This window comes from Schistocerca cancellata, chromosome 8 (genome assembly GCF_023864275.1).
Source record: "Schistocerca cancellata isolate TAMUIC-IGC-003103 chromosome 8, iqSchCanc2.1, whole genome shotgun sequence".
NCBI classification, from domain to species: domain Eukaryota; kingdom Metazoa; phylum Arthropoda; class Insecta; order Orthoptera; family Acrididae; genus Schistocerca; species Schistocerca cancellata.
In genome coordinates, this window is record NC_064633.1 from 347,392,082 (window position 1) to 347,417,485 (window position 25,404).

Consider the following 25,404-nt stretch of genomic DNA (forward strand, 5'->3'; position numbering starts at 1 on the left):
CACATGTTCATAGGATCTTTTCACGACATTATCTTTCTACTAGCTAACAAAAGACGCCATGTTGTCCTGACCTATCTCGATGCAGAGGATGTGCAACCGATACACTGGCCAGCCCATTCTCCAGATCTGTCACCCATTGAAAGCATCTGGCCGTGGATTGCCGAGAGATGGCACACCACCACTCGCAGGCTCTACGATTGACGAACTCGTGACATAGAGTTGAAGTTGCTGGAATGACGTGACCACACATGTCACCTGAGCTCAGTTCTACTCGATACCAGCTAGATCAGAAGCACCGTTTTTACAAGAGTTGGCAGCACCCTGCAGTATCTGATCGTAAGGATCGGGACACCTGTTCGTGGACACTAACATGGGGCGCATCAGCCCTTCGCTTGTACGATGACTTGAACTCTGCTGGGGACGCTTTCATCGAGGTCTGTGCCTGAAGAAGAAACACAGTAGATTCTTCCTCAGGATTTGAAACCAGAGGAGGTACTGATGTTGGACGCTGGGGCCTGCAGCGAATTCGACGTACTACCCCATCCCAAAAGCGTTCCATTTGGTTCAGGTCGAGACTCTGGGCAACCAGACCACTTCAGGAATGTTGTTGTCCACAAACCACTGCCTCAAAGATGTTAGTGTCTGAGAGAGTGCATTGCTATGCTGATACAGTCATCGTCTACGAACTGTTCTGCAGAAAATATCCCACACAATACCACCTGCTGCGTACTTCACTGTTGGCACTAGAGATTATTGCAGGTAACATTCTCTATCCAAGAATTTGCCAAATCAAACCACTTCCTTCGGTTTTCCAAAGGGTATAGCGTGATTCGTTATTCCAAACTACTCGATTCGCATCATCCATCGTCCATTGGCGCCGCCGTTTACATCACCTCAGGTGTCGCGCCTTCGATTACTACCGCAGGCCCCATGGAAGGGCAGAAGAGTCACTCCCATAGCATAATACTTCTCCCATCAGTCTGAGTCTGTCGCGCGGCACCACTCACCTCGTTGACGGCATTTGTGGAGAAGACCGTCGACCTAGTGTAGCAGAAATGTGACTCACCTGAAGAGCCGACTCGTTTCCACTGATCGAAGGTCGAATCCTGATGGTCCCGTACCCACTGCAATCATAATTGACGATGTCATCGGCTCAACATGTGAACACATAGGGATGGTCTGCTGTGGAGCTCCATGGTCAACAATGTACAATTAACAGTGTGCTCCTAAAAACTTGTGCGTGCACCAGCATTGTGATCTTTCGGCAGAGATGTCACAGATCACCATCTATGCTACTTTATCGAGCAGACAAGCCTCCGAACCCCACGTTCTGTGAAGAGTTATGGACGTCCAACCATTTAGCGCCTAGTGACAATTTCACTGTCCTTTTACCTCTTTTCACAAATGCTCACGACAGTGGCACGCGAAAATCCGACCAGCTTCGAGTTTTCGAGATATTTGTTCACAGGTTCGGCATAAGAATAATCTCACCTTTGTCAAAGTCGCCCATATCAATGGATTTCCTCACATGCATCCCATATCTTCGCTAGAGTGATCTCATGTACGTATTTGCTTCGCTTGCATACTACTGTTACCGCGTCTTGTGCCCTCAACTCCAACAGGCCGCATCCAGCGTCGCTGTGGGCAGTGGTCATAATGTCTTGACTTATCAGTACAAATGGGACTGAGGTGATAAGGAGAAAGGGTTTGGGAGTAATACTGAGAAGGATCGAGAAAGTGCATATAGGTGACAGGATGCTGCAGTTATAAATGTTGGGTTATAGTCTGGAATGAAAGAAGTACGGTAGTTTATAGTTGATAGGATGGGTGGATCTCAGAAATGACTTCGTGTTCAAGGAGGGGAATTGATTTGTACAGGGAGACAAACTGTTACTGAACTAAGTGAAAAAGACGTAAATTAGACACAAACTATGGCGTGCACACACTTTATTCAACATGTAAATGTCACTGCAGATATTCGGATTTAAGTTATGACATGTTCCATATGCCTCCCTTCACTCGCGATGATGTGACCCACTGAAGTGTCGGAACATCGATGCTATCGCTGACTTCCTGAATGGCTGTTTTCAGCTCAGAAATGGTTTTGGGGTTACTGCTGTACACTTTGTCTTTACTATACCCCACAAAAATGAGTCACATGTGTTCAGACCTGGAGAATATGGTGGCCAACAAAAATCCTTGCCAGTGGCCTCTGGTCACCCCGGAGTCAGAATGTGGTCCCCAAAGTGCTCTTCCAGGACATCAAACACTCTCTTGCTTCGGTGGGGTCAAGCTCCATCTTGCATGAACCACATGTTGTCGAAATCACTTTGGATAATAGGGATGAAATCATCTTCCAAAATCTGCATCTACATCTACATTTATACTCCGCAAGCCACCCAACGGTGTGTGGTGGAGGGCACTTTACGTGCCACTGTCATTACCTCCCTTTCCTGTTCCAGTCGCGTATAGTTCGCGGGAAGACCGACTGCCGGAAAGCCTCCGTGCGCGCTTGAATCTCTCTAATTTTACATTCGTGATCTCCTCGGAAGGTATAAGTAGGGGGAAGAAAAGCACCCTCTCGAAGTTTGTATAGCAAGCTACACCGCGATGCAGAGCGCCTCTCTTGCAGAGTCTGCCACTTGAGTTTGCTAAACATCTCCGTAACGCTATCACGCTTACCAAATAACCCTGTGACGAAACGCGCCGCTCTTCTTTGGATCTTCTCTATCTCCTCCGTCTACCCGATCTGGTACGGATCCCACACTGATGAGCAATACTCAAGTATAGGCCGAACGAGTGTTTTGTAAGCCACCTCCTTTGTTGATGAACTACATTTTCTAATGACTCTCCCAATGAATCTCAACCTGGTACCCGCCTTACCAACAATTAATTTTATACGATCATTCCACTTCAAATCGTTTCGCACGCATACTCCCAGATATTTTACAGAAGTAACTGCTACCAGTGTTTGTTCCGCTATCATATAATCATACAATAAAGGATCCTTCTTTCTATGTATTCGCAATACATCACATTTGTCTATGTTAAGGGTCAGTTGCCACTCCCTGCACCAAGTGGCTATCCGCTGCAGATCTTCCTGCATTTCGCTACAGTTTTCTAATGCTGCAACTTCTCTGTATACTACAGCATCATCCGCGAAAAGCCGCATGGAACTTCCGACACTATCTACTAGGTCATTTATATATATTGTGAAAAGCAATGGTCCCATAACACTCCCCGTGGCACGCCAGAGGTTGCTTTAACGTCTGTAGACGTCTCTCCATTGAAAACAACATGCTGTGTTCTGTTTGCTTAAAACTCTTCAATCCAGCCACACAGCTGGTCTAATATTCCGTAGGCTCTTACTTTGTTTATCAGGCGGCAGTGCGGAACTGTATCGAACGCCTTCCAGAAGTCAAGGAAAATAGCATCTACCTGGGAGCCTGTATCTAATGTTTTATGGGTCTCGTGAACAAATATAGCGAGTTCGGTCTCACACGATCGCTGTTTCCGGAATCCATGTTGATTCCTACAGAGTACATTCTGGGTTTCCAAAAACGACATGATACGCGAGCAAAAAACATGTTCTAAAAATCGACGTCAGAGATATAGGTCTATAGTTTTTCGCATCTACTCGACGACCCTTCTTGAAGACTGGGACTACCTGTGCTCTTTTCCAATCATTTGGAACCTTCCGTTCCTCTAGAGACCTGCGGTATCGTTTGATAGTCACTGCACCATCAAGGAATTCACACTAGTTATTCCATGATTGGACATTGCACAACACACAGTCATCCGTTGAGGACGAAGAGACTTCTCGATCGAGAAATGTGGATTCTCAGTCGCCAATTTTGCTTTTTGAGGAACCCATCCAAATGAAAGGGGGCTTCGTCGCTAAACCAATCAATGCATGCGGATACTAAATCCCACCATGTCCTGCGATTAACTGTGCAATCTGAACGTCCTAACCGTTCCGAAGTTACGTCGATTTTATTTGATACAGTTCAATAATTGTCACCCTGTTAAGTACCCAGGGAAGCGGCAAGGAGCTGGTCAGTACCTGATAAAGCTGTTTCAAGAAAAAACAGGCCTTTCTGTGTAAACAGTGCCACACTTTTACTCGCGTACAGGTTGCGGAGGACGCTTTGTCGACGCTGCCGCGGCTGCGCTCCCTGAGCCTTTCCAACAACGAGCTGACGTTCCTGCTGCCGAACTCGATCGCAGCCAACGCCGCGCTGGAGGCGCTGGACCTCTCCAGCAACCCGCTGGTGCTGCCCTCCATCGGGCCGTTCCTGCGCTCCTCTTCTCTGCGCGAGCTGAACCTCGCCGTGTGCAGTCTGCGTCGCTTCACGCCGGACAGCTTCACGCAGCTGCCGTCGCTGCGGAGCCTCGATATCTCCTTCAACTCCTTCTCGCAGCTGTCGGCGGAGGACGTGCAGCCGTTCACCAACCTCAGCTGGCTCAGCGTGGACGCCGACGCTCTCTCCGAGGACGCCTTGGCCTCCCTGCAAGCCAACGGCGTCGAAGTAGATGTGTTCGAATTAATGAACAGCACAGGAGACATTACGCCGCCTGAACACCAGGATGACGGCGGAGGAGGTAAGCACATGTCCTGATGCATACCATGTCTCTGCAAAGTGTAGAACATCACACAACTATACACGTCTACATCTACATCTACATCTACATGCATACTCTGCAAATCATATTTAAGTGCCTGGCAGAGGGTTCATCGAACCACCTTCACAATTCTCTATTATTCCATTCTCGTATAGCGCGCGGAAAAAATGAACACCTATATCTTTCCGTAGGAGCTCTGATTTCCCTTATTTTATTTTGGTGATCGTTCCTCCCTATGTAAGTCGGTCTCAACAAAATATTTCCACATTCGGAGGAGAAAGTTGGTGATTGAAATTTCGTGAGAAGATTCCGTCGCAACGAAAAACGCCTTTCTTTTAATGATTTCCATCCCAAATCCTGTATCGTTTCTGTGACATTCTCGCCCATATTTTGCGATAATACAAAACATGCTGCCTTTCTTTGAACTTTTTCGATGTACTCCGTCAGTCCTATCTGGTAAGGATCCCACACCGCGCAGCAGTATTCTAAAAGAGGACGTACAAGCGTAGCGTAGGCAGTCTCCTTAGTAGGTCTGTTGCATTTTCTAAGTGTCCTGGAAATAAAACGCAGTCTTTGGTTTGCCGTCCCCACAACATTTTCTATATGTTCCTTCCAATTTAAGTAGTTCGTAATTATAATACCTAGGTATTTAGTTGAATTTACGGCTTTTAGATTAGACTGATTTATCGTGTAACCGAAGTTTAACGAGTTCCTTTTGGCACTCATGTGCATGACCTCACACTTTTCGTTATTTAAGGTCAACTGCCACTTTTCTCACCATTCCGATATCTTTTATAAATCGTTTTGCAGTTTGTTTTGATCTTCTGATGACTTTATTAGTCGCTAAACGACAGCGTCATCTGCAAACAACTGAAGACGGCTGCTCAGATTGTCTCCCAAATCGTTTATATAGGTAAGGAACAGCAAAGGGCCTATAACACTACCTTGGGGAACGCCAGAAATCACTTCTGTTTTACTTGATGACTTTCCGTCAATTACTACGAACTGTCACCTCTCTGACAGGAAATCACAGATCCCGTCACATAGCTGAGACGATATTCCATAAGCACTCAATTTTACTACGAGCTGCTTGTGTGGTACAGTGTCAAAAGCCTTCCGGAAATCCAAGAATACTGAATCGATCTGAAATCCCTTGTCAATAGCACTCAGCACCTCATGTCAATAAAGGGCTAGTTGTGTTTCACAAGAACGATGTTTTCTAATCCCATGTTAGCTGTGTGTCAATAGACCGTTTTCTTCGAGGTAATTCATTATGTTCGAACACAATACATGTTCTAAAATCCTACTGCATATCAACGTTAACGACATGGGCCTGTGGGACAAAAAGTTAGTCATCCAAATGAAATATCACACTAACACGGACTGACACACCTACGCTGCACCCGTTGCTCAAGGCAGCCCCAGATATTTCCTAACGATTAAGTTACGGTGATTAACTGGTGAGCCAAAATGCGAATGAAAGCCTAAATATTGTCCAAGCTAGTAAACTATGGCCTATGAAAACAGCCATCATCGTCTTGGAAGACTGGAGCATCCAAAGCATAGTTATCGTGAAAATGTAGAAGAAATGACAACACTTGAAGAACACTGAAATTATTTTCGTTCTTGTTTACGGTTGCCCGAATGAATGGAGCCAAGTCACGGCAATAAAACCAATGCTAAAACATTACAGAAACATATCTGGCACGAACTAAACCATCCGCACACTGTATATTTAACACCTCACTGGGCCGCCTATGCACTCGGCGCCTTGCTTCACCTGAAAAGAGGCAAAACTGCGATTCGTAAGACCACACTACACGCTCAAGCCAGCTTTTGAAAAGTTTCTGAAATGTTTCTCTCATTGAAGACGTGCAGATTGTTTTTGCCACTGTAAGCAATGTTCTTTTGCTAGGGGCCCTACTACAAATACCTATTACATGCAGTTGCCTTCGCAGTATTCACTCGAAAACTGGTTGAGATGGGCCTACATTCACTGACAGCAGCAATTCGGGCCGGTTTTGGAAACGATAGTCACCGACAAGGTGAGACACTTGTCTCTAAACGCTGTCGACTAGGTTCTTTTTACAACCAGCGTTCTTACGCCATATTTCACGATTGCGAGTGGTACAGCATTCCTTGTAGACACTTTGGACAATCCAGGTTGATACACCAACAAATCGGGCAACTTCATTCCAGGGGTGGTCCTGGACACGTCCAAACACGGTAGTCTATTTTTGCTATTCTGTCAAGCCTCCAAGTCAAGCCGTATTACTTCACTAATTCCATACAACCCACTAGCACATACAGAACACTCCGTTGTGAGTACGTATGCAGGAGCAGATGGTCCCATGGACACCTGGTTGTTGTCCTATACAGTTTATAGCCCTCCAACGATACTAGCGTGTTCTTCTAAGGTGGTGAATAATCTTTTGTCTTGTGTGTTATAATGTTTCGCAAATGATAGACATAACGAACTGTGAAGTATACTAATACTAGTTAAGGCTCAAACTGCTTTGTCATGCTTTAATGTAAATATACATGTACTTATGAGAACTTCAGTTAGAAACAACTAGGTAGTAGCATGTACGAAACTGTCACCCTAACAAATGCGGCGATTTCGATGTATGGGGTGGGGGAATGGAAGAGGGAAGGGTAGCAACTCGTGTTACTTCCACGATGAAACACGGAATAGTTTTGAGATTTGACGAGAAATGGCTCTGAGTTTGAGTACACTTGTATAGAGACAAATTTATTACAGTTCTCGGCTTCCTTGAAATTAATAGTGAACTGACATGTCTGTCTAGCTAGTAGGAGGCGACATTGATTTCCAATTTTTTAAGCGGTGATATAGGGCAGGTGCTATCTTGTCTCTCGCTGGAGACGTCTTTGAACGGGAAACAATCCTGATCAACGAGCCTACAATCACCACTCAAATGTCATGCATCTTTGAGGAAGTTTGATCCACAAGTTGTTCCACGATGTCCCTAACACGAACATTAGAGACCTCAGACCCACTGAAGCACCCTGATCCCAGCACAGTTCAGTAAACCTATGCTGACCCGGTTCAGAAGCGACAGAGTGGTGCATACCTTTCTGAAGAAACAGATCGCATGGAGGACTGCTGTAAGAGAACGCGGACAGTGGGTTTCTGCATCTACTCGCCGGTCACAGATGAGGGCATCGGTTGTTATTGTCCAGTATTACATGTTGCTGTTGTTGTTGTTGTTGTCTTCAGTCCAAAGAGTGGTTCGACGCAGCTCTCCAAGCTGCTCTATCCTGTGCAAGCCTCTTCATCTCCAAGTATCTATTGCAATCTACATTCTTCTGAATCTGCTTACTATATACTATATTCATCTCTTGGTCTCCCTCTATGATATTTACCCCCCCCCCCATGCCTCCCTCCAGTACTAAATTGGTGATCCCTTGATGTCTCAGAATGTGTCCTACAAACTGATCACTTCTTCCAGTCAGGTTGTGCCACAAATTTCTTTTCTTCCATATTCTGTTCAGTACCTCCTCATGAGCTACGTGATCCATCAATCTAATCTTCAGCATTCTTCTTTAGCTCCTCATTTCGAAAGCTTCTATTCTCTTTTTGCCTAAACTGTTTATCGTCTATGGTTCACTTCCATACGTGTTTACACTCCAAACAAATACTTTCAGAAAAGGCTTCATGACACTTAAATCTACACTCAGTGTTAAAAAAAATTCTCTTCTTCAGAAAAGCTTTCGATGCCTTGCCTACATTTTGTATCCTCTCTACTTCGACGATCGTCAGTTATTTTGCTTATCATATAGCAAAACTCATCTACTACTTCAAACATCTCATTTTCTAATCTAATTCCTTCAGCATCACCTGATTTAATTCGAGTACATACTAATTTCCTTGTTTTGCTTTTGTTGATGTTTATCTTACACCGTACATTCTGTTCAACTGCTGTTCAGAGTCCTTCGCTGTCACTGAATTACAATGTCACCGCAAACATCAAAGTTTTTATTTCTTATCCCTGGACTTTAATACCTACTCCAAATTTTTCTTTTGTTTCCTTTACTGCTTGCTCAATATACAAACTGAATACCATCGGGGATAGGCTATCTCCCTTTCCCACCACTGCTTCCCTTTCGCGCCCATCGACTCTTATAACTGACATCTGGCTTCTGTACAAATTGTAAATAGCCTTTCTCTCCCTTTATTTTACCCCTGCCACCAATAAAATTTGAAAGAGAGTATTCCAATCAACCTTGTCAAAAATTTTCTTTAATTCTACAAATGCTATAAACGTGTGTGTGCCTTTCTTAACCTATCTTCTAGGACAAATCGCAGGGTCAGTATTGCTTCACGTGTTTCTATATTTCTCCGAAATTCAAACTGAGCTTTCCCTAGGTCGACGTCTACCAGTTTTCCATTTGTCTGTAAGGAATTCGTGTCAGAATTTAGCAGTCGTGGCTTATTAAAGTGATAGTTCAGTAATTTTCACACTTGTCAACACCTACTTTCTTTGGAATTGAGATTATGATATTTTTCTTGAAGTCTGAGGGTATTTCCCCCGTCTCATACATCTTGTTCACCAGATGGAAGTGCTTTTTCATGGCTGGCTCTCCCAAGACTGGGTAGCTAAAAGTCATCAGATGTAACTGGATGCGTGATTGGTCGTCAGTTGCCGAAGTCGATGCTTTGACTTGGTAGAAACAGGTTCCTCACGGCCCAGATTAAAACTGTGCGCTTTCTAATCAAAAGTAGACCGTCGATCGCCAGTACGGATCTGCAGAGGCGATGTATCGTCCTTCCGTCAAACACTTGTCGTCGTCCTGTACGACAATCTACGCTTGCGGAAACATCATCTATGGAATATTAAATATACACCCCACAGTCTGTTAATCGCGGACAAACCATACGACGCTCTAACCACAAAATTCGAATATCATATACGCCACATCTTCAAATGGGACAGTCGTTCCTGTGACTTTTGGCTACTCATTACACTTCGGCCACTTGTCTGCTGCACTGTGGCCCTTCTATTTGCTGTTGTAATCCGCTGTGGTAGACTCATATAATCAATGTGTCAAGGTAGAGGGAATTTAGTAGGGAATTTCAACAAGTTATTCGTAGTACTCCCTTGAAATGGCGAAATGGAAAAAGCTAGTGACAGCTGTCTTCATAATTGCAGTGCTCCCAGCAATTAGTCGGACCCACTCAATGAATACAGTGCACCAGCATCGCACGCATTGCATAAACTGTGCTCGACTGCCACTCCTGGGGCCAGTACAAGTCCTGCTGGCTTGTCAGTCACGTGACAAACCGAATTGCTGTACTAGCCATTGTGACAGAGATGCTCACGCCAACACGGCTCGTGAGTGGATTTTAAAATCGTATCTTCTTGCGTGCACACACTACACTACTGGCCATTAAAATTGCTACACCACGAAGATGACGTGCTAGAGACGCGAAATTTAACCGACAGGAAGAAGATGCTGTGATATGCAAATGATTAGCTTTTCAGAGAATTCACACAAGGTTGGCGCCGGTGGCGACACCTACAACGTGCTGACATGAGAAAGGTTTCCAACCGATTTCTCATACACAAACAACAGTTGACCGGCCTTGCCTGCTGAAACGTTGTTCTGATGCCTCGTGTAAGGAGGAGAAATGCATACCATCACGTTTCCGACTTTGATAAAGGACGGATTGTAGCCTATCGCGATTGCGGTTTATCGTACCGCGACACTGCTGCTCGCATTTGGTCGAGATTCAATGACTGTTAGCAGAATATGGAATCGGTGGGTTCAGGAGGGTAATACGGAACGCCGTGCTGGATCCCAACGGCCTCGTATCACTAGCATTCGAGATGACAGGCATCTTATCCGCATGGCTGTAACGGATTGTGCAGCCACGTCTCGATCCCTGAGTCAACACATGGGGACGTTTGCAAGACAACAACCATCTGCACGAACAGTTCGAAGACGTTTAGAGCAGCATGGACTTTCAGCTCGGAGACCATGGCTGCGGTTACCCTTGACGCTGCATCACAGAGAGAAGCGCCTGCGATGGTGTACTCAACGACGAACCTGGGTGCACGAATGGCAAAACGTCATTTTTTCGGATGAATCCATGTTCTGTTTACAGCATCATGATGGTCGCATCCGTTTTTGGCGACATGGCGGTGAACGCACATTCGAAACGTGTATTCGTCATCGCCATACTGGCGTATCACCTGGCGTGATGGTATGGGGTGCCACTGGTTACACGTCTCGGTCACCTCTTGTTGGCATTGACGCCACTTTGAACAGTTGACGTTACATTTCAGATGTGGTTCGACCCACTACCCTTCATTCGATCCCTGCGAAACCCTACATTTCAGCAGGATAATGCACGACCGCATGTTACAGGTCCTGTACAGGCCTTTCTGGATACAGAAAATGTTCGACTGCTGCCCTGGCCAGCACATTCTCCAGATCTCTCGCCAATTGAAAACGTCTGGTCAATGGTGGCCGAGCAACTGGCTCGTCACAATACGCCAGTCACTACTCTGTATGAGCTGTGGTATCGTGTTGAAGCTGCATGGGCAACTGTACTTGTACACGCCATGCAAGCTCTGTTTGACTCAATGCCCAGGAGTATCAAGGCCGTTATTACAGCCAGAGGTGTGTGTTCTGGGTAATGATTTCTCATGATCTATGTACCCAAATTGCGTGAAAATGTTCAAATGGCTCTGAGCGCTATGGAACTTAACATCTGAGGTCAGCAGTCCCCTAGAACTTAGAACTACTTAAACGTAACTAACTGTAGGACATCACATACATCCATGCCCGAGGCAGGATTCGAACCTGTGACCGTAGCAGTTGCGCGGTTCCGGACTGAAGCGCCTAGTACCGCTCGGCCACCTCGGCCGGCCGTGAAAATGTAATCACTGACTGTTCTAGTATAATATAGTTGTCCAATGTATACCCGTTTATCATCTGCATTCCTTCTTGGTGTAGCAATTTTAATGGCCAGTAGTGTATTTGATCAAAAGCACCCAGACATTGCTATGTAAAGCGGAACCGACCACCAGACGTCACGAGCGGCGAACCTGCCAGTATAAAAGGAAGTGGGGAATATTTTGTTGCCGGCGGAGAAGGAGTAACAGCAGAACGGGTCAGTCACGAGAGCTCAGTGACTTCGAACGAGGACTACCGGTAGTAATTGGGTGTCACCTGAGTAAAAAATCCATGAGGGACACTTAAACCCTTCTACAGTTGCCCAGGTCGACTGCTGGTGGTGTGGTTGATTTGGAAACGCGAAGGAACAAGCACAGGAAAAACAAGATCAGGCAAACCCCATCTGGTGACGGTTAAGGGCCGTCGGCCACTGAAGTGAGTGGTCGTGCAAAATCGTATGAAATCAGCAGAAGGAATCATTCTTGAGTTCCAAAATGATACCAGCAACCTAACTAGCGTAATGATTGTGCGTGGCGAGTTAAAAGTAGTTTACAGTGGTCGAGAAGAGCCTCATAAGCCACGCATTTCTGCAGTCACTGCTAAGCGATGCTTCACCTTGTAGACGTGCAGAATAAGGAGGGAGAATGTAGTGAGACATAAGGAGGAGGAGGAGGAGTAGATGAACTGAGAGGGGGGAAGGGGAAGAAGAACTGAGAGAGGGAGGAAAAGGAGGTTGGGATGTGTATCCCATTCCCATACATTGCGAAGCATTACCGGGTTCGCTAGTTTATAAATAAATGTATTTACACTGGAAAATACTTAAATCTGTTGAGTTACAGCGCTGTCTTGATGCGAATTCCTGACGAGTGACATACTCGTCACTCGGCTTAAATGTCTCCTTCGCTATTAATTTACTTACCGATTACAGAAGCGACGCCGAATACAGATAACAAGTATTTGATATTTTGTGTGTACAGCGAGGTACCTGGGCCTCCTGGACAAGGACTACCCTTACGACGAGGACAGCATTGGCGAGGATTATGCGGTGCTGAAGAACATCGACGGCGCCTATGATCCAGATAGCCAGACCCAGTGGGTCGCAGATCAGCTACACACGGGTAAGCACTTCTCGTTGCAAGGGGTTAACTGAGCACTTCAGGCGTCATGTTCCTCCTAATGGTACTTCGAACCAGGTGCTTCTGTCTGTTCAGAGTTTGACCAGTTTCAAGCGGCAGCACTTTCGTCCCGACCACGAGTTTGCCAGAAGACAGCCCCCCACGACACCAGAAACCAAAAAGGCGCGTTGCTCTAGCTCACTGCACGGTGTAGTCCTAGGCGGCTGTAGTGTTTGTGCTCCCTTTACCTACAAGTCCTTGTCGTGGCCTTCAGTCCGAATATTGATTTCATGTAGCTCTCCAAGCTACTCTATCTACTCTTCGAAAATCTCTTCATCTCTGCGTAACTACTGCAAGCTACATCCATTTTAACGTTCGTACTATAATAGGTTTGTTTATAAATAAATAAATCTTCTGCTACCAGTCACGATTTTTCTTTATTTTACTATTCGCACGACGCGTTTCGAGAAATAACTCCCATTTTCAAGTGCGTTTTTTATGTGTGTTAAGCCATTTCTTTTGATGTTGTCAGTGTGTGTGAGTCTGCTTCATTTTGTTGACTTTTACTGTAATACATAAGAAACGCGATTTTTAGTTGGGTATCAATTCTTTCTGTGAGGTTAGTGGCTAAAGTTTGAGAACAATTTGTACTTACAGTTTTCTAATGGTCCATTTGTGTAGAGTCTCACACACACTTAACATCATACACAACTTGTACACTTTACACATCGAAAATATCTTATATAAACAAAACAGTTACAAAGATCTTCTTACAGGTAGTTCACAGAGATAACATTATAGGTCTTCCACAGATTATGATATGCTTTTGTACAGAGGTTATTTATCTTAACAATTTGGATTATGAATTACTTATATTGATTTTACAGTTGTTAAGATAAATAACCTCTGTACAAAAGCATATCATAATCTGTGGAAGACCTATAATGTTATCTCTGTGAACTACCTGTAAGAAGATCTTTGTAACTGTTTTGTTTATATAAGATATTTTCGATGTGTAAAGTGTACAAGTTGTGTATGACGTTAAGTGTGTGTGAGACTCTACACAAATGGACCATTAGAAAACTGTAAGTACAAATTGTTCTCAAACTTTAGCCACTAACCTCACAGAAAGAATTGATACCCAACTAAAAATCGCGTTTCTTATGTATTACAGTAAAAGTCAACAAAATGAAGCAGACTCACACACACTGACAACATCAAAAGAAATGGCTTAACACACATAAAAAACGCACTTGAAAATGGGAATTATTTCTCGAAACGCGTCGTGCGAATAGTAAAATAAAGAAAAATCGTGACTGGTAGCAGAAGATTTATTTATTTATAAACAAACCTATTATATCTACAGTCGCAGGCTTTCAAAAAACCATTTATAATGGATCAAATCAGGTTCGTACTATATTTAGACCTTGGCCCCACACTTACCTCTAATACGAAAATGACGATTTCTTGACGCATCAGAGTATATCCTATCGACATATCCTTTCTTTTAGTCAAACTGTGCCATATGTTTCTTTTTTCTCCAATTCCGTTCACAACCTGAACCTAGTTACCCGATCTGGCCATGTAATCTTCAACATCCTTTTATAACAAACTTCATAAGCTTCTCTTCTCTTTTTGTCTGAGCTGTGTATCATCTACATCTCACTTGGACAACGCTACATCCAGACCAAAGATTCCTAACGATTCAATTTTTCAGAAACATCTTGTTTGCTATTGGCAGTCTGCAGTTTATATTGTCTCTGCTTCTGCCATCGTCAGTTATTTTTCGATGCACGTAATAACACACATCAACTATTTTTAGCATCTCATTCCCTAATTTAATTCTTTCAGGTCGGCTGATTTAATTCGACTATATTCATGTACTGTCTCTGACAGATTCATAACCCTTTTCAAGATACTATACAGTCCGGTCAACAACTCTTCCCAGTCCTTTGCCATTTCTGACTGAATAACTGTCTTCGATAATCCTCAGACTTTTTATTTTTTCCTTCATAAAGTTTGATTGCCTTTCCAGTTTTTTCTTTGGTTTCGTCCGCTTGAAATCACACACTTCGATTTGTACTGTTACGCATTTCTATCTTTCCGTCTGAGTAGTCCATTAATCACACGTTTCGATCTCTCTACCTTTGTACCTGAGTAGTCCATTAGTTGAGCTATGGCTCTCTCAAAGTTAATTTAGTGTGAGTTAAATGGTTCAAATGGCTCTGAGCACTATGGGACTTAACATCTGGGGTCATCAGTCCCCAAGAACTTAGAACTACTTAAACCCAATTAACCTAAGGACATCACACACATCCATGCCCCAGGCAGGATTCGAACCTGCGACAGTAGCAGTCGCGCGGTTCCGGACTGCAGGGCCTAGAACCGCTCGTCTACCGCGGCCGGCTAGTGTGTGCTAAGTTCGCCGCTTCTGTCATTTGCAGTCGCACAACTTTATACTCAGAATTTAAATACCTCAAAGAGTCGCTGAACAGACATGGTAAGCGTGCACACGTCGATGAGAAATTTCAATTAAACCAACATAAATTAAAAGAAATGCGCATTTGGCTGAGGTCTTCCGTCGGGTAGACCGGTCGTCTGGTGCAAGTCTTTGTAGTTGACACTCTTCGGCGATTTTCGCGTCGATGAGGATGAAATGATGACCCGAGCGGAAAAATTGCCGACCCGTCCACCGAAGTTAAGCGCTGCTGGGCTGGGTTAGCACTTGGATGGGTGACCATCCGGTCCGCCAAGCGTTGTTGGCAAGCGGGGTGCACTCAGCCATTGTGAGGCAAACTGAGGAGCTACTTGATTCAAAAGTAGCGGTTCCGGTCTCGTAAACTGACATACGGGCAGGGGAGCGGTGTGCTGACCACATGTCCATCTATATCCGCATCCAATGACGCCTCTGGGCTGAAGATGACACGGCGGCCGGTCAGTACCGTTGAGCCTTCGTGGCCTGTTCGGGCGGATTTTAGTAGTTTTAGTCCGGGAATCGAACCCGGACCCTTCGCATAGCATTCTACTGCGCTCATCACTCAGCCATGGAGGCCGGAAACCCAGAGAAACTCCGTCCATGTTTAATAGGTTGTGGTATCACGAATTTTGATATACCTGATGTCATCATAATATAAACTTCCAATGAAGATCAAATGATTATAAAAATACTCGCGACTTATTGCACTTGTGTCATATATGAGTATGTCAAACGCACTCCAGACAATCACTTGCAGGGTTGCGTACTTCGACGCAACCGCATGCTTCGCATTCCTAAGCCACACCACAGGCCAGCTCTAAATGATTGCAGCGATTAAAAACGGCTGTAACTATTTCATGGATAGCAATACATCGACAAGAACTATAGGGAATACAAACGAAACTTGAAATTGTTATACGCATTTTAAAGGTGCCTTGTATGATTCCCCTTTGCTACATTGGATAGCATCTAAGCGATAATCCATTTCGCGACACACATTCTCAAGCATAAGTGGAGTCACCGATGCGAAAGCATAAAAACGCGCCTTATGAGTCCTAGCATTGTTTCTGGCAGTGGGTGTGAGGTCAGGAGATCTCCGTTGCCAAGAGCAGAAGGCAGCGTCGTCAAGTCCAGTACAACCGACACAACGACTTAGAAGATGTTGATTTTAAAATGCGCGAACCTCAATACCCCAACGAGAGGGGGCACCATTTTGCTGAACCACGTAATCTGTAGAATTCACATTAAGCTATGTTACCAGCCATTGCTCAAGCACGTCCATATAAATGTTTGTTTACACAGAGCTCAGTAAACAAAAACGAACTGTACAACCTTTGTTTCTTCGAACTGCCGATGCCATCTGGAAACCTTTATTGGTTGATTTGGTGGAGGGAACTAAACAGCGAGGTCTTCGGTCCCATCGGTTTAGGGAAGGAGGTAGGGGAAGTCGGCTGTGCCCTTTCAAAGGAACCATCCTTGCATTTACCTGGTGATTTAGGGAAATCACGGAAACCCTAGATCAGGATGGCTGGACGCGAATTCTGAACCTACCGAATGCTAGTCCAGGGTGCTAACCATTACGTTACCTCCCTCGGTATCTGTCAACCTTGCTGGCATATACGGGTGCTTGATTATATCGCCGACGAAATCTTGTCCACACTATACTGACAGATCGCCCATAGCTAAATTCTAATACACAAAATGTTCAAAAGTGTGTGAAATCTTATGGGACTTGACTGCTGAGGTCATCAGTCCCTAAGCTTACACACTACTTAAACTAAATTATCCTAAGGACAATCACACACACCCATGTCCGAGGGAGGACTCGAACATAAACTGTCTACTGCATGGGGTCACCATATTCGCTTATGACACAAAACCTTTCACTTACACATCACGACGCATGCACCGGCTTCCGATTCGCTGCCTTTGCGCAACGATCTAAAGTTTGTAGTTTCGTTTATGCATTCTGTAATTATTACTGATATATCGCTGTGCGGCGTGTGGGAAACAGCGTTCTGTAATCGAGTTTTGAATTCAAAGAGTTAGTCCACACACAGAGCACCCTCTGCTTCAGCAAGAGAAGGCCAGAACACAGGTGAGTGCCGCGATAACTGCAACAATCCGACGCCTTGTTTCCACTGTCACTGATCACCTTCGAGGGTTTGACCATAGCGGTGATGAAGCAGTGTAAACAAAGATGTAGCTGTGGCTCCGTCAACAAAATCAGACATTGTACAGTGACAGTATCAACCAACTGGTCAGTTGTTGGGAGAAATGTGTTGGTCACCCGAGTGGCTACGTCGAGAAATAAGTATGCAGATTAGAAGAATAAAGATGTAGAATGTTAATAACGTTTGTTTTATTTAAAAAACTTCAATAGTTTCCACATAGAAAATGGTTTCCATATAGAAATGGAACATTCCATTTCGGATATCGTTAGGGAATTCAGTATTCCGAGATCAATAGCGTCAAGAGTGTATCGAGAATACCAAATTTCGGGCATTACTTCTCACTACGGTCAACGCACTGGTGGAGGACCTTCACTTAACGAGCGAGAACAGAGGCGTATCGTACAGTGGTCAGTGCTAACAGACAAGCAATACTGCGCAAAAAAACTGCAGAAATCAATGTGGCAAGTGCGATGAATATATGCGGTAGGACAGTGCAGTGAAATTTGGCTTTAATAGGCGATGGTAGTAGAGGAGCGAGGCGAGTGTCTTCGCTAACAACACATCGCCTGCAGCGCCTCTCCTGCGCTCGTGACCATATCGATTGGACCCTAGACGACTAGAAAACCGTGGCCTGGTCAAACGAGTCCCGATTTTAGTTGATAAGAGCTGATGGTAGGGTTCGTATGTGGCACTGACTGACCTCACGACAGTATCGAACCAAGTTGTCATAAAGGTACTGCACAAGCTGGTGGCAGCCCCGTAATTGCGTCTGCATGGAACGGACAGCGTCCTCTGGTCAAAGTGAACTGATCATTGACGAAACGGTTATGTTCGGCCTCTTGGAGACCATTTGCAGCCGTTCATAGACTCCATGTTCCTAAACAACGATAGAATTTTTGTGGATAACAATGCGCCGTGTCATTGCTCCAGAATTATTCGTGACAGGTTTGAAGAATGTTTGTTGTTGTGGTCTTCAGTCCAGAGACTGGTTTGATGCAGCTCTCCATGCTGCTCTATCCTGTGCAAGCTTCTTTATCTCTCAGTACCTACTGCAACCTACATCCTTCTGAATCTGTTCAGTGTATTCATCTCTTGGTCTACCTCTATGATTGTTACCCTCCACGCTGCCCTCCAATACTAAATTGGTGATCCCTAGATGCCTCAGAATATGTCCTACCAAGCGATCCCTTCTTCTAGTCAAGTTGCGCCACAAATTTCTCTTCTCCCCAATTCTGTTCAATACCTCCACATCAGTTATGTGATCTATCCATCTAACCTTCAGCATTCTTCTGTAGCACCACATTTCGAAAGCTTCTATTCTCTTCTTGTCTAAACTATTTCTCGTCCACGTTTCACTTTCATACATGGCTATAATCCATACAAATACTTCTTTCAGAAACGACTTCCTGACACTTAAATCTGTACCCGATGTTAACAAATTTCTCTTGCTCAGAAACGCTTTCCTTGCCATTGTCAGTCTACATTTTAAATCCCCTCTACTTCGACCATCATGAGTTATTTTACTCTCCAAATAGCATAACTCATTTACTACTTTAAGCGTCTCATTTCCTAATCTAATTCCCTCAGCATCATCCGATTTAATACGACTACATTCCATTATCCTCGTTTTGCTTTTGTTGATGTTCATCTTATATGCTCCTTTCAAGACACTGTCCATTCCTTTTGAAGAATATTCTGGACAATTCGAGCGTATGATATGGCCACAAAGACCTCCCAACATTAGTCTGATCGAACATTTGAGACATAATCGAGAGGTCAGTTAATGCACAAAATCCTGTACCGGCAACACTTTCGCGATTATGGACTGCTATAGAGGCAGCATGGCTCAAAATTTCTGCAGGGGACTTCTAACGTCTTGTTGTGTCCGTGAGACATCGAGTTGGTGTGCTATGTCGGGCAAAACGAGGTACGACACGATATTAGGTGTCCTATTACTTTTGTCACCTCAATGTATATTATGTATATGCTAAGGTTCAAATGGTTCAAATGGCTCTGAGCACTATGGGACTTAACATCTCAGGTCATCAGTTGCCTAGAACTTAGAACTACTTAAACCTAACTAACCTAAGGACGTCACACACACCGTAGCGGTCGCGTGGTTCCAGACTGTAGTGCCTAGAACCGCTCGGCCCCCAGCGGCCAGCATATGTTAAGGGTATAAGTTCATATATTGCGATCATTGGTGCCTTAATATGCACACATATCAGTGTGTTGCTAGTTTTTTTCTCTGCATCGAACTGTCTTCCCACAAACACGGTACATAATTTACTGTCTGACGCTTTCTACATCTACATCCATACTCCGCAAGCCACCTGACGGCGTGTGGCGGAGGGTACTTTGAGTGCCTCTATCGGTTCTCCCTTCTATTCCAGTCTCGTATTGTTCGTGGAAAATCGTCGGTATGCCTCTGCGTGGGCTCTAATCTCTCTGATTTTATCCTCATGGTCTCTTTGCGAGACATACTTAGGAGGGAGGAATATACTGCTTGACTCGTCGGTGAAGGTATGTTCTCGAATCTTCAACAAAAGCCCGTACCGAGCTACTGAGCGTCACTCCTGCAGAGTCTTCCACTGGAGTTTATCTGTCATGTCCGTAACGCTTTCGCGATTACTAAATGATCCTATAACGAAGCGCGCTGCTCTCCGTTGGATCTTCTCTCTCTCTTCTATCAACCCTATCTGGTACGGATCCCACACTGGTGAGCAGTATTCAAGCAGTGGGCGAACAAGTGTACTGTAACTTACTTACTTTGTTTTCGGATTGCACTTCCTTAGGATTCTTCCAATGAATCTCAGTCTGCCATCTGCTATAAAAAATGGTTCAAATGGCTCAGCACTATGGGACTTAACATCTGAGGTCATCAGTCCTCTAGAACTTAGAACTACTTAAACCTAACTAACCTAAGGACATCACACACATCCATGCCCGAGGCAGGATTCGAACCTGCGAAGGTAGCGGTCGCGCGGTGCCAGACTGAAGCGCCTAGAACCGCTCGGCCACTCTAGCCGGCGCATCTGCTATACCGCCGATTAATTTTATATGGTCATTCCATTTTAAATCACTCCTAATGCCTACTCTCAGATAATTTATGGAAATAACTGCTTCCTGTTGCTGACCTGCTATATTGTACCTAAACGATAAAGCATCTTTCTTTCTATGTACTCGCATCGCATTACACTTGTCTACATTGAGATTCTATTGCCATTGCCTGCACCATGCGTCAATTCGTTGCAGATCCTCCTGCATTTCAGTACAATTTTCCGTCGTTACAACCTCTCGATATACTACAGAATCATCCGCAAGAAGCCTCATTGAACTTCCGATGTTATCCACAAGGTCATTTATGTATATCGTGAATAGCAACGGTCCTACGACACTCCCCTGTGGCACACCTGAAGTCACTCTTACTTCGGAAGACTTCTCTCCATTGAGAATGACATGTTGCGTTCCGTTATCTAGGAACTCTTCAATCCAATCACACAATCGCTCTGATAGTCCATATGTTCTTACTTTGTTCATTAAACGACTGTGGGAAACTGTATCGAATGCCTTGCGGAAGTCAGGAAACACGGCATGTACCTGGGAACCCGTGTCTATGGCCCTCTGAGTCTCGTGGACGAATAGCGCGAGCTGGGTTTCACACGATCGTCTTGTTCGAAACGCGTGCTGATTCCTGCACGGTCGTAACTGCACCACCAAGTGGAGCACGTTGGTCAGGTTAAGCTAACCGCTTTGCTTCCACGCACCTACACTTCAGTACCTGTCAACATGACCAGGGGAAAATAAGCATTAACGGCTTCCTCTTTCCACATGTAAGAGGTTTGTCCGGAAAATAACGTATAAAAGTTGAATAATAACTTTATTTTACAATTATTCAGGTATTACAATATGGTCTCCTTCAAAGTACTCCCCCTGAGACGCGATACACTTCTGCCAACGCCGTTTCCACTGTTGATAACATTGCTGAAAGTCTTCAGTTGTGATGTTGTTTAGTTGCCGTGTCGTTTCCGCCTTGATGGCTTCCACATCTCCCAAGTGCCGCCCCCGAAGTACCATTTTGCATTTCGGGAACATGAAGAAGTCACACGGGGCTAAATCGGGTGAATAAGGCGGGTGATCTGTCACGGTGATTGAGCTTCGGGCCAAAAACTCGCGCACAACTAGCGACATGTGAGCGGGCGCATTGTCGTGATGAAGGATCCACCTGCCCCCTTTTGCCAACTCTGGTCGAACTCGAGCCACTCGAGCTCTGAGACGTGTCAGAACTTCAACGTACAAATTTACGTTCACTCTCTGGCCGGGAGGGACAAATTCCTTCTGAACAATGCCCCTAGAATCAAAGAAACAATCAACATTGTCTTCACATTGGACCTTGATTTTCGCTACATTTTTGTTCTCGGTTCTCCTGCTAGTTTCCATTCCTTGCTTCGAGATTTGAGCTCCACATCGAATTCGTAAAACCAGGACTCGTCTCCAGTGATGACTCGGTTGAGAAAGTCCCCTCGTTCCTCTGCTTCCAACCAATCCTCACAGCACTCAATCCTTTTTGCTTTCTGTTCTGGCGTCAAGAGCTTCGGTACGATTTTCGCACACAATTTCTTCATTTCAAGTTTTTGTGTCAGGATTTCGTGAACGATTGTTTTGGGGATTGACAGCTCGTCAGCTATCATACTGACTGTCAATCTTCGGTCTTTAAGAACACAAGCCCGAATTCGTTCAACATTTGCATCGGAACTCGATGTCGACGGGCGTCCTGGGGGAGGGTCATCGTTCACTTCTTCTCGGTCATCCCGGAATCTTTTTAACCACTTGTTCACGGTTAGTTCCTTCAGAGAATTGCCTCCGTAAACCTGTTTCAAACACTCAAAAATCTCACAGCCATTCTTGCCTAGCTTTGCAAGAAACTTGATGTTAACGCGCTGTTCCTCAATTAGAGAGAGCTCCATGCCGACGGCAGGTGAAAAAGGGTCATCACCATCATCAGTGTTCTGCCTAAAGGCAGGTTTTCACATGGCAGTTCTCCAGGCTGTCCGGTCTTCTGCCATCCTCTTCAGGTCTGCATAATTTCCTCTTCCCTTTATGTCATCTGTCACCTTGTATCTCCTTCTTCCTCTCAGTCTTCTCCCACAAACCAATCCTTCCAAAGCATCTACTAGCAAGCACTCCCTTCTCAATGAATGTCCCAACCAGTTCTTTTTCCTTTCTCTTACAACCTTCAGCAGACATCTTCTCTCACCAACCCTTCCCAATACTCTTTCATTACTCGCTCTTTCCATCCAGCTTATTCTCTCCATTCTCCTCCACATCCACATCTCAAATGCTTCTAACCTTTTTTCATCCTCTCGTTTCAGTGTCCATATTTCTGCCCCATATAGTGCCACACTCCAGACAAAACATTTGCCAAGCCTTTTCCTTAGTCCTTTATCTAATTTGCCACATAAGAGTCTCCTCTTCCTGTTGAATGCCTCCTTTGCTATGGCAATTCGAGTTTTCACCTCCTGGTGACATCTCAAGTCTTCAGTTATTGTGGTTCCGAGATATTTAAATTGACTTACTTGGCTAATGGTAGATTGTAGGGTAACTGTCTACAAGCTTCCGCACACTCCCACCTTCACGCAGAGTGCTCTGACTCGAACTGAGCGTTGATGGGGTTGATTACAGCAGTCGTCCCACTTGGCGGTGACTGCAACTTGTAACATAAAGACATTATTCAACTTTTATAGGTATTTTCCGGACAAACCTCGTACCTGGAGATACTAATGGACTTAAAAACGTACTACTCCTGTAAGGTACAGTTATTAGCTTGCAAATGAAGTAAATTCCGATGTAACGTTCAGTGCTCAGTCCTCAGTCAATAGTAAAAACTATCCGCACTTAACACCCCTAACAGCAAGGGTGAAAAGACGACCCGTCTTATTCGCTGCCGCTGTGTGCCCGCAGGTGCCTCAGAGGTGGAAGTGCCCCCGCGCTGGGTGGGCCACCCGTCCTGGAAGCTGGTGCTGTACTCGGTGGTGCTGGGCTGCACCGCGTGCCTGACGGCGGCGCTGGCGTACTGGGCGACCGTGCTGGTGGTGCGGCGGCGGTCTGCGACGAAGGCGGCGCAGGGCCCGCGCGACACGCTGGACAGGGCCTTCCGGCACGTGGCGAGCCTGCCCGCCTACCAGCAGCTGCAGCGCCAGCCGGCCAAGGCGCCCGGCGGCAGCAGCCGGGGCTACCGCAGGCTGTACGACGAGGACGAGTCGCCGGCGTCGCTGCCGCCGCGCGCCGCCCAGCCCGAGCGCTGCACGTGTCTCTCGTGCTCGGAGCCGGTGCCCACGCAGCCGTGCATCCGCTTCTACGAGCGGCCGGCCCCCGTGCACGGGGCCGTGCCCAGCCAGTACTACACGCTCTACGCTACGCACATCCAGTGAACCACCCCCCAACTGGCTGACCACTGGCAAACTCCTGGGCGTGGACCAGACGTACGCCTCCCTGCTTCCAATTTAAGATCACTGTGGGACACGAAATTCGCTATCCTGCCCATCCACTTGTGATACACACACCCCATTACAGTTCCCAAACTGCAATACACAGACAAATATAAGCCTCGCCATTACAGTTTCGTTAACCTGGGTGAATTTAGGGAGGAGTACGTAAATCTAGTTGGGCAACAATATAAAAAGAATCAAACGAAGAATTAAAACGGATACAATAAAGAGGAATCCGTAAAAAATACATCACTCCGCTGCGGTAAGTGCTGTGTTACGTCCCTTCGTGGCAGATTAAAACTCCTCTTAAGTGTCAGTCCCGGTTTACACAGGGTGTTCGGAAATTCTCGTTACAATTTCGAGGACTGAGTAGATACTGTTTTAAAAGTGTAACACATGTCCGAAACAGGACTATAGCCATTTGAAAACGTGCTGGTAACGCGACCACTCTTACAAATAATTTATTAGGCATGACCCAGTACATCACTTGGTCTGCAATGCCACTCGTTAATAACCAAAGAAAACAAACTGAAATTTAATCAGCTGTCAGAAACACTGTTACTAGGGTACGGCCTCATGCGATTCGGGTGTGCGGCCTCTCCTTGGAGAGCCTCAGTCACGCCTACTGAAGGTGAAGTTACCGCTTTCTCAAAGCCGTTGCGTAATCGTGGCGGAAAGGGTATGCGATCGAGTCGGAGGTTGTAGATAACGACCTTGTTGAACGAAATGAGCAGCTCTTCCATTACCGTCGGCTTCGACATACAGAAGCGTCATGTCGGTGTGTCCTACGAATGTGTAATCAACCGTGTTGCTCTAACATTCACGCACACGTGAATGAAGTTCGAACTAGGTCAGAGAGGTAGGACAGACGTCTAATGATATCAGCCGATCCGGCATAAGCATCCCTCACCCTAACTACCCTGTTGCAAACGTGTTTCCAAACGGCTGCAGAACCGGATGTAGGTTCGCATTAAAAATATTGTTAACTCAGTCCTCTCTACAAGGCCTAGAAGTTAGTAACGGGAATTTCCGAACACCCTGTAGGTGATCCAGTTCCTTGTTAGACCTGGACAGCTGTGTCTGTTTCTCCGATTGGAGCTTGGATAAAGCCGTAAAAAATCTGTATTACTTTCTGGTCTACACCAGATACAACAAGCACTTACTAATAAAAAACGACAATAAAACATTTTAGAATGGTTTAACATTAAGATTTTTTTCTTCAAGTACACACTGAGTAGAAGACTGATTTCACACGTAGCGCGCGCAGGACACATCAAGAGGTGTATCACATGTTATACACCACCAATAGCCACAATTATTTGACACTGCCATAAATTGTAAATGCACATTCAATCAGTGTGAACTCAGAGATTCTGGAACATCTAATAAACTATAGAAAATGAACAAAAACTATTTATCTAACGAAATGTTTCCGTCCTCAGTGAGACTCCTCCTTTACTAAGCTATATTTCTCAAACACGGCATTCCCACGCAAACAGAACAGCTTCAATCAATGGCTTAGCAATTATTTTCAGGTCTGCACGTATGCTATACAGTTACATATTGAAAGTTAATGCTATCATTTAAACAAATTTTCTGTGTCGATT

The 25,404-nt window shown here is 45.2% G+C and overlaps 1 protein-coding gene across 1 annotated transcript in view; it reads left to right on the plus strand.

The window, feature by feature from the left end:
* Positions 1–25,182, plus strand: part of LOC126095567 (uncharacterized) — a 138,489-nt gene extending 113,307 nt beyond the window's left edge. The window contains exons 6-8 of the mRNA XM_049910344.1: positions 4,134–4,602; positions 12,522–12,662; positions 23,271–25,182. Of these exons, the coding sequence (XP_049766301.1) occupies positions 4,134–4,602; positions 12,522–12,662; positions 23,271–23,740 (1,080 nt within the window). The 3' untranslated portion in view covers positions 23,741–25,182. The remainder of the gene's footprint in view (positions 1–4,133; positions 4,603–12,521; positions 12,663–23,270) is intronic.
* The last annotated feature ends 222 nt before the right edge of the window (positions 25,183–25,404 follow it).